Genomic DNA, 9,931 nt, shown 5'->3' on the forward strand with positions numbered 1-9,931 from the left:
TCCCCTGTGTTCCCTAAGTCGGTGACAGACTTGGGGGATGCTCAGCAGTTACTCACTCCCTAAATGAATGAGTTACCCACCCAATGCTGATCAAAGACCCCAGCTGGTACTTATATCTGATTTTGATTCATGCTATTAAAAACTTCTTGATTTTATGTATTGAAACCAGGTCAAGGAAAAGCAATGGTCAAAACAGAGGGCAAAGGAGAGAGGGGACAGAGGGGTCCTGGGGTGAAGGGACAGGGGAGGTCCCACAGGGACTGGGTGGGAAGGCCCCTCAGCAGGAGAGCTCAGCAGGTGCAGACACAGAGCCCAGAGGGCGGGGGGGGTGGGGGGTGGGCGGGGGAGGACAGGGGCCACTCAGCGGCCAGAAGCCCCTGAGCTGCTGAGCCGGGCAGGGCCCTGGGGAGCAGGAGCCGGGCTCAGCGTCTCCCTCTGTGAAATGGGAATGCGCGTATCTGCCCTTCCTCCTCAGGAGGGGTCATCAGCTGGTCAAAGCTTGAACGGGACAATGGACAGGAGAGCCCTGTGAGAGCTGCCAGGTGCTCTGAAGACACGGGGGACAGTCCCTGTCACCGCTGTTGCCACAGCAGTAACTGGGAACACAGGACTTCCCAGGCCCTCCCTGTGCTCCCAGAATTTGGACCTAGAGCCATCCTTGTGGCTCCATGGCCCCCGAGCCCCCACAGCCCAACCCGTCCACTGCCGTGACCACCTGCTCATCCGTGTCCCACACTCTCAGCTCCACGGGGGTCACTCCACGTCCATGAGACCAGACTCAACACAGGGCTGGTAACTCAGGACTTCACTCAGTGCAGTCAGATGGATGAGTGAGTGAGAACAAACCCCCAGTGCCCTGAGCTCCAGGGGGCAGGTCTGGGAGGGGGGTCACCACGGACCCTGTGCTCCCTGAGAGCAAGTGGCAGGGGCCCCTGCACCCAGGCTGGGACACGGACTACAAATAGTCCCCACATCGGAGAAGTTTGGGACAAGTGGGCCACAGGGAACAGCACCATCCAGGATGACTTACCTGCCATCAGGGTGGAGGAGGCTCACATTCAGGGAGCTTGTAGGGCCTTCTGTGCTGACCGGCACTGTGAGCGTGGTGGTGATGGGGGTGGTGGTCGACACTGTAGTGGTTGCTTGGCACACAGAACAGATTGCATTCCACACTGCCTGCCCCCCCACACCCCCAACACCCCCACAGCCCTGCACATGGCCATCAGCCTGGGAGGCGTGGGGCTGCCCTGGCTGAGGAGCAGGGCCAGGGGAAAGGAGCCTGTAGCCTGGACAACACATACCTCCTCGGCCTCTGGCAGACTCAGGGCCTTGGAAGGTGGGGAGTCTGGGCAAGGTCAAAGACGATGTGCTGCGTGGCACACGACTTTGGCAAAAGCCCCCCCGTCTGGTTTACCCAGTATGTACAGGGGCAGAAGCGGGGCTGCCTGGGGGTAATGCACCCAAGAGACTAAGGTCGGGACCAGCCCATAACAGAATCACCACGTTCAGGATGAGCCTCTACATAGGACAAGTTATTACGTTTCTGCAACTAAATAGTTCCTGCTCAGACACACGGTCAGGAATCTACGAGACAACGAACGTGCCGCACTCTGCAGCGGTAACAGCCCCCCCGAGGTTCCAGTGTGGTGGGGACTCTGTGGAATGTGTCCCCCAGCTGCCGCCAGGAGTGACCTGTGAGCTGGAGCTGGCTGGCTGAGGGTCAGCAGAAGCAGAGCCCAAAAGATAAACTTGTTCAAACCAAGATACTCTCAGAAGAGTCATCCTCTAGGACTTGGGGAGACACTGTCTTAAGCCCAGGTGCATACACAGCTCGTGAATGAAATACAGGCACCCAGAATGCAATTCTTTGACTGGGGAGGCTTCTGCAGACTCAGGGGCTGAGCCACAGCACCCCAACTGTGGAACCAGGGACAGGATCAGCCCCTATGAGCCCCGACTCGAAAACTCCGCAAACTGCAGGGACACCTGGACACCAGAGGTCCCAAGACAGCCGTGGCAGGAACTGGGTTCTCTGGGTCCCACCAAGGAGGGTCCCAATGGCCCTTGGGCTGAACCGGGGGACGTCACCGTGATCTCTCTGGGCAACAGGTCAGGGATGGAGCTGGGCAGAGAAACTCAGTTGCCCAGAAGGGCCTGGACCCATCCTGGAGGAGCCCCCAGAGGCGGAGAGGTGCTAAGAGACAATGTGCCCTCCGAATCCACATGAGCAGTGGGTCCCAAGAGACCTCAGGACTCAACCACCCTCTGTGACAGTTCCCTCTGAGTGAGCACAGTCCCTGGACAGGGACCTCAGGGACCAGGACAGAGCAGGCCCTGCAGTCACACAGCCTCACACACACACTCTCTTACCTGGGACAACAGCCACTTTAACTGGGATCCCAGGGTCAGATCCAGTTCTCTCAATCCCACACCAGTAAGTGTCTGCATCCTCCCGCCTGAGCTTCTCCATGGTCACGGTGAAGGTGCGGTTGGTCTGATTGTCACTGATGGACACACGGTCCTCCTTCACCCCCCACTCTGATCCCGTGGTTCGAACAAAGATATTGCAGTTACTCCACTCAGCTCCTCGACACCAGTACTTCACGTAGGGCTCCCACCCGGGGACATAGTGACACTGCACAGTCAGCGAGCCATGCTCAGGGCCACTCACTTCTTCTGGACCCGTGATGTCAGCTGCTGAGCCTGGAAAACACAAACCCATGTGCCTGTCACCTTCCCCACCCCCACACTGAGGGCAGAGCCAAAGCCTCCTGCACAGTGACAACCCCCAGTAAGTCCACCTGCCCAGTGACGGGCATAGGGTCCAGGGAGGAATCACCTTCCTTGAGACACACACTTTCTCCTTCAGATTTCCACTGCGTCACAGCCACCTCCACAATCCCCTAAGAGCACAGCCCCAGGTCTCAGAGCCCCAGGTCTCTAGGACACTGGGCAGTAACAGCTTCTCACAGTTCACCTGTCCCCTCCCTGTGGCCAAGAAATCCTGTGTCTCCTCAATGTTCCTGTCACCCACATCTGTGTAGAACTGGTCCCCTGGGGATGAAGTGGCAGAGGACCCATGTCCACAGGAGGGTCTGACCTGTGCCCATGACCTTGGAGGCTCGGCTGGAGCACCGGCCACACCTGGCTGTGCAGAGGATGGCCCAGGTGGTTCTGATGGCCCTGGTGGTTCCATCATGAGCCCTGCCCCCTGCAGGAGTGTCTTTGAACATGACCAAAGTGGTGACACCAACAGTGGAACCCATGTCACTATCCCATTTTCTCCATCCAATGGTCATTGACTTCAGTGTGAGATAAAAACACCTGGGCTAGCGCCTCTTGTGTCTTCTAAGATTTTCTTAAATTTAATGACAAAGGACTTCTGGCCAAGATGGAGGCATAGGTGGAAACACTGTGCCTCCTCACACAACCAAATTTAAACACAACAAAGTTTTAGTAACAAAAACGCAACCAAAACACAGAAAACTGAACTGTACCGAAGTCCAACAACAACAAACCATATAGCTAGACCATGTCACAACCCAGCAACTGGGTCAGCCCACCCTGGTGAATGCCTAAGTCTCCGCCCCTCATACGTAACAGGCGCGAACAGACCAAAATATGGCTCAAGAAGAGTAGCTCAAAGCCCCAGAGCCGATAACTGTAAGTGACCAAGAGATAGCCAACCTCTCAGATGCACAGTTCAAAACACTGGTGATCAGGATGCTCACAGAACTGGTTGATTTTAGTCACAAATTAGAGGAACAAATGCAAGCTAAACTGACTGAAATGAAGGGAAATGCACAGGAAACCAATAGTGACGGAAAGGAAACTGGGACTCAAATCAAGGGAGTGGACCAGAAGGAAGAAAAAAATGACCAAACAGAAAAGTATAAAGAAACAAGAATTCAAAAAAATGAGGAGACGCTAAGGAACCTCCAGGACATCTTTAAATGTTCCAATATCCGAATTATAGGGGTACCAGAAGGGGAAGAGGAAGAGCAACAAGTGGAAAACTTACCTGAACAAATAATAAAGGAGAACTTCCCCAGTCTGGCAAAGGAAATAGACTTCCAGGAAATTCAGGAAGCTCAGAGAGTCCCAAAGAAGTTGGACCCAAGAAGGAACACACCAAGGCACCTCATAATTACATTAGCCAAGATTGAAATGAAGAAGAGAATTCTAGAAGCAGCAAGAGATAAGGGGACAGTCATGTACAAAGGAGTTCCCATCAGACTATCAGTGGATTTCTCAAAAGACACCTTACAGGCAAGACGGGGTTGGAAAGAAGTATTCCAAGTCATGAAATCCAAAGACCTACAGCCAAGATTGCTCTATCCAGCAAAGCTTTCATTTAGAATGGAAGGAAAGATAAAGTGCTTCTCAGATAAGGTCAAGTTCAAGGAGTTCATCATCACCAAGCCCTTATTATATGAGATGTTAAAGGGACTTATCTAAGAAAAAGAAGATAAAAAAACATGAACAGTGAAAGGACAGCAAACTCACAGTTATTAACAACCACAGCTAAAACAAAAGCAGACTAAGCAGACAGCTAAATCAGGAGCAGAACCATAGAAATGGAGATCACACGTAGGGTTTGCAACAGGAGAGTGAAAGGAGGAAAAGGGGGGAGAAGGTACAGAGAATAAGTAGATAGACGGTAGGTAGAAAATAGACCGGGGGGAAGGCAAGAATAGTATGGGAAATATAGAATCTAAAGAACTTGTGACACAGGGACATGAACTAAAGAGGAAGGACGTTCGGGGAGGGGTGTGCAGGGTGGAGGGGAATGAAGGGGGGGAATGGGACAACTGTAATGGCATAATCAATATAATATATTTTTAAAAACAAAAACAATTTAATGAAAAAAAATTCAAGCAAGAGTCAGAAAATGAGAAAATTGGCAATCCTTATTACCTCCTCTCTTCAAACAAACGACCTACAAGGACACCAGCCGGCCCGGTGTTTTCCATGTGGCCTTTTTCTTGAAGGCACCCAGAGCAAAGGAAATAAATTAAATGCAACTTCCATCAGAAATCCTTTAAGCTCATGAACCACAGGCAGAGTGGTCACAGAAATGATAGACTCTGATGATTGATTTGCCACCGAGACCAGTAGGTGTGAATGCTGTAGCGTGTGAGCGGGCACCCAAACAACCGGAAGCATCTTCTGGAGGGCAGGCCCCTTGTAGAGCACAGCTTCCCCCACTAGGGGACTGCTCTAGGAGCCCATGTGGACCAGCGCACCAGCGGGCGTTGTTGTGAGAGGCTGCGTTCAGCATCAGTGGATTTTTTTTTGAAGACTATTTCAACATGTTTGCGCATTTTGCGATGAAGTAAATACTTCACTGATGTGAAAAAGGAGAAACAAAAATGCCTATAACACAAAAAGGCCTCAAACAGATGATTTCAAAAATGGATTGAGCAGTGGAAAAATGTCTCAATAGGTGTGTTGCATCAGATGGAGAGAACTTGGAAGAAGACGGAAGTTTAAACATGTAACAATAAATACACAGTTGTTTATGAATCAATTCCGGGGATTTTTGTTTCCCCGTCACATGCTTGGGAGGAAGCCGGAAGTGCACGGGAAGAAGCGTGTCCGGCAGCTTCAACATTTTCTAAAGCACAGAGGACACGGGCAGACGCGGAGCATCGCCAAGACCCGGCAGAAGCAGGTCTCTACAGACTCCGAGGCTGAATCCCCTGCGTGTGTCTCTGAGTCCAGTTCAGCTGAGGCAGAAACCAAGAGCCGAAACGTTCGCACATGTCCCCAACTGAAAATACGCTCGTCTTACGTGACCAATGAGAGAAGAAAACGGTTAGAATGGAAACGTTTGGATCTTTTGACTAAAGAGAAAGAGAAAGCACTATAAATAGAAATTGGGGTACAGCTTGAACAGCACCCAGTCTGTGCAGACACCACGCCCGTCCCCACTCTGGGAACTCGCCCCTCCCACGGCAGCAGGGACTCAGCAGATGTGAGTGAGTTTAAGGCCTGGAGGCGGGGAGAGTCTCTGGGTGCCCCAGGGGGACCCAGGGAAACCAGCCCAAGAGCCAAGGTTCCAGTTCCTGGGGCGCTCACCTGGGGGGATGGGAAGCAGCAGAGCTGGGCAGCCAGGTGGCCCTGCCCCCTGGACCTGGGCCTCTGAGCATCAAGCAGCAGCTGTGCCCAAGGGCTGACAGCTGGCCCAGAACAGGCACCTTCTCACCTCTGGTCTGGTTCCCTGTGGCACCACTCCATGCGTCTCCCACATCACACTGACACACTGAGGACAGTCTGGCCTTTGCTTTGCTCTGAGCAGAGCCTCAGGCAGGCAGGTGAGCTGGGTGGAGTGACAGTCCAGAGAGCCTGTCACCCTGGCTTTGCTGCCTGTCCCCTCCCAGTACTCTGAGAGCTTTAGGGAAGGGGGCTCAGCGCTGGCCACAAGTCACCACCAGCTGAGGAGGCTCTGAAGCAGCCCAGGTTCCTGAGCTCCTGAAGGTCCCCAGGGTTTGACTCGCTCATTGGTCCCTCCCCCTGTGTGTGTGTGTGTGGGGGGTACAAAGCCAGGGGGAGGGACGCTGTCCCAACAAGGGTGCTTCTGCTCGTTTTCCACCTGACAGACCACCAGGGAGTTGGCAGGCACAGGTTTCCATTCCACTGAAAGTGTCTGGATGCTGGACTGGACGGGTCCCTTCCCCCAGGACCAACCCTCTCTGCGTCCTGCCCAGCCTCAGTCCTGCTCCTTCCTAAAGCCCCGCCCCACTCACCTCGGATGAGGAGCAAGAGCAGTGGGAACAGCCACATGGTCCTGGTGCTGCGTTCTCTCCCTGGGGACAGTCAAATGCCAGGGACCTGCAGGAACTGAACAGAGCCCAGAGGGAAACTGCCTTTGCTTTGTCTAAATTATTGTTTTTTCTCTTTCTCACCTACTTCCCATATTTGTTGTCTTCAGTTCCTTCCTCATTTCACTCAATAGCAGAGAAGCAATGAGATCATTGACGAGTGTATGAGTGATGTGTCTCAATGACTGGGATGAACCAAGCGTCCAGGCCTGACCAGGGCTCCGCGTGCCCGTGGGAGTGTGAGGAGCTGAGAAGGTGGGGCCAGCACACGGAGCAGGATGGGCAGTGGGGGCTGCACAGAGGAGCTCAGAGCTCAGGTCCCAGGGAGAGAGGGAGACACGCTGGGTGTCCACCTGGTGGGGATGCAAGCTCAGGGCTGACACCCAGCCTGGCAGCAGGAGCAGACCCATCCCCCACCTGCCTCCAGGCAGGGCCTCTGCAGGGTGGCTCAGACCCCTTCCTGCTCCGTTCCTGGCCCCTCCCTCTAGACAGCTTCCTCCCAGTCCTGGGTCACCCTGAAGCAGAGACCACCGTGGGGACATGACGCGAATGGGGAAGAGGACTTTTCCCTTCATTCACATTTTGTCTGAGATGGGGTTTCCCACCAAATCTTTGCCTATTTCACTGCCTGTGGGCTCTTGGCAAACTAAGTTGCTTGGAAACTGATTATTCCAGTGACCCCTAAGTGACTGTCCCTCACCTCTCCCCTCTTTGTTCAGAAGGTCCCCTCTCTCCTTCTCTGTCACCTGTCCACTTTCTCTCCAAATGAATTCTTTGTGTCTCTGTTTTAATATATATTTTCCATATTTGTGAGTTTTGTTCTGCCTTCGGGAGGTTTCTATTTTGTGTTTTGGCTTTTTCCTCCAACCCTCAGATAAAATGTCTTAGAAGTGATATATTTTTGCAAAGCTCCCTTTTTTAGTTCTCTGATTGCTGACATTTTCACCTTTTTCTGTTCCCTGAATTACATCTCCTGACCGCACACTCTGTCTTGGTTCAGTTCGGTTTGCTCATTCTCTTCTACACCACAGGCCTTCCTCAGTGTCTGAGGTTTCTTGGTTGTCTCGTCATAACTGACCCGAAACAGCACTGGCTGAGATCTCTGAGCAAGTGGGAGCAGATTAATGTGCGAAACGGTTGTGCTTTCCTGTGTCAAACTCGCGGAGTCCTCCATCTCTTCTCGACTTAGGTGTGTTTCCAGGTGAGCGGGCAGAGAAGTGCTGTCCAGACTCCAGAGAGGAGAGGATGGGAGCTGGGTCCAGCCCCGGCTCCCGCTGCCAGGCCTCCCTATTACATGGAGTTAAAGAACTGTCTGACTTTTTGTTCTCTGGTTGAAGCCTGTCCACAGACATTTGGGGGGCAGGCCAGCCCCCACGCGTTTGGGGAAATGCTGCAACCTCCTCCCCATTGCTGGTCCCGCCTCTCACTTCTCACCTGCTGACCTTGAGTTCGAAGCTCCCCTGAGTTCTCACAGGAAGGTCAGTTAGAAGCAGGCCTTGTGAAAGGCAAGATATGTTACTTGCCCTTTGCCTTGAAGGTCAAGTCCCACATGGGCCAGACCACCGACCCCGACACTGCAGACAAGGCAGGTCCCTGAATCTGGGTCGGGCCTGGCGCCCAGTCTCTGGGGCACATGCGGTTGCTTGTCTCTCGTTCCCAAGTCCATCAACAGGACGGCACCAGCACAGTGGACGAACGAAGCTCCGAGCAGCGTCTGGACGGAGGAGGCACCTTCATACCGCGCTGGGACAGAGGAGGGGAAGGAGCAGAGTCCTGGGACGGGACTTAGAGAGTGTGCAGGGCCCCGTGCTAAGGGACTGCCACCTGCCTGTGTTCCTCCTCCCTGGGGGGCACTGAAAAGGATACGTTGGCCAGGTCACATGACACGCCAGGGGTTTTTGTTTGTTTGTTTGTGTTTAATATATTACAGTTGTCCCATTTCCCCCCTTCACTCCCCTCCACCCTGCACATCCCCGCCCACATTCTCCCCCCTTTAGTTCATGACCATGGCTCATACATGTAAGTTCTTTGGCTTCTCCATTTCCTACGCTATTCTTGCCCTCCCCCTGTCTATTTTCCACCTACCATCTATGCTACTTATTCTCTGTACCTCTGCCCCCTCTCTCCTCCTCCCACTGCCCTGTTGATAACCCTCCATGTGATCTCCATTTCTGTGGTTCTGTTCTTGTTCTAGTTGTTTGCTTAGTTTGCTTTTGTTTTTGGTTTAGGTCTGCTTGTTAGTGATTGTGAGTTTGCTGTCATTTACTTTACCTGTTTTTTTATCTTCTTTTTCTTAGATAAGCCCCTTTAACATTTCATATAAAAAGGCTTGGTGATGATGAACTCTTTTAATTTGATCTTATCTCAGAAGCACTTTATCTCCCCTTCCATTCTAAATGAAACCTTTGCTGGATAGAGCAATCTTGGATGTAGTTCCTTGACTTTGATGACTTGGAATACTTCTCTCCAGCTCCTTCTTGCCTGTAAGGTCTCTTTTGAGAAATCAGATGACAGTCTGATGGGAACTCCTTTTTAAGTAACTGTCTCCTTTTCTCTTGCTACTTCTAGGATTCTCTCCTTCATTTTATGTTCTATTCCCACCCCTTCATTCCCCTCCACCCTGCACACCTCCTCCCCCACCATCCCCCCCTTTAGTTTATGTCCACGTGTCTCAAGTTCTTTCAATTCTATATTTCCCCTACTAGTCTTCCCCTCCCCCTGCCTATTTTCTACCTACCATCTATGCTACTTGTTTTCTGTACCTTCTCCCCCCTTCTCCTCCTCCCACTCCCCTGTTGCTAACCCTCCATGTGATCTCCATTTCTATGGTTCTGCTCCCAATCTAGCTATCCTCTTGGTTTGCTTTTGTTTTAGGTGTGATTATTAATAACTGTGAGTTTGCTGTCCTTTCACTGTTCATATTTTTTATCTTCTTTTTCTTAGATAAGTCCCTTTAGCATTTCATAGAATAAGGGCTTGGTGATGACTAACTCCTTGAATTTGATCTTATCTGAGAAGCACTTTATCTGCCCTTCCATTCTAAATGAAACCTTTGCTGGATAGAGCAATCTTGGTTGTAGGTCTTTGGATTTCATGACTTGGAATAC

At 51.9% G+C, this 9,931-nt stretch overlaps 1 protein-coding gene across 1 annotated transcript; it reads right to left on the reverse strand.

The window, feature by feature from the left end:
• Positions 1-1,062: 1,062 nt before the first annotated feature.
• LOC119003189 (CMRF35-like molecule 7) lies at positions 1,063-6,942 on the reverse strand (the record flags this gene model as incomplete). Its single annotated transcript, XM_037069422.1, has 3 exons — positions 6,750-6,942; positions 2,371-2,703; positions 1,063-1,139 (listed from the first exon to the last, which is right to left on the reverse strand). Coding segments are annotated over exons 1-3 (447 nt in total), but the record flags the coding sequence as incomplete, so codon positions are not given.
• Between the last annotated feature and the right edge of the window lie 2,989 nt (positions 6,943-9,931).

This window comes from Sturnira hondurensis, unplaced genomic scaffold (assembly GCF_014824575.4).
Source record: "Sturnira hondurensis isolate 20B ecotype Veracruz unplaced genomic scaffold, ASM1482457v3 Scaffold0001221, whole genome shotgun sequence".
Lineage (NCBI taxonomy): Eukaryota > Metazoa > Chordata > Mammalia > Chiroptera > Phyllostomidae > Sturnira > Sturnira hondurensis.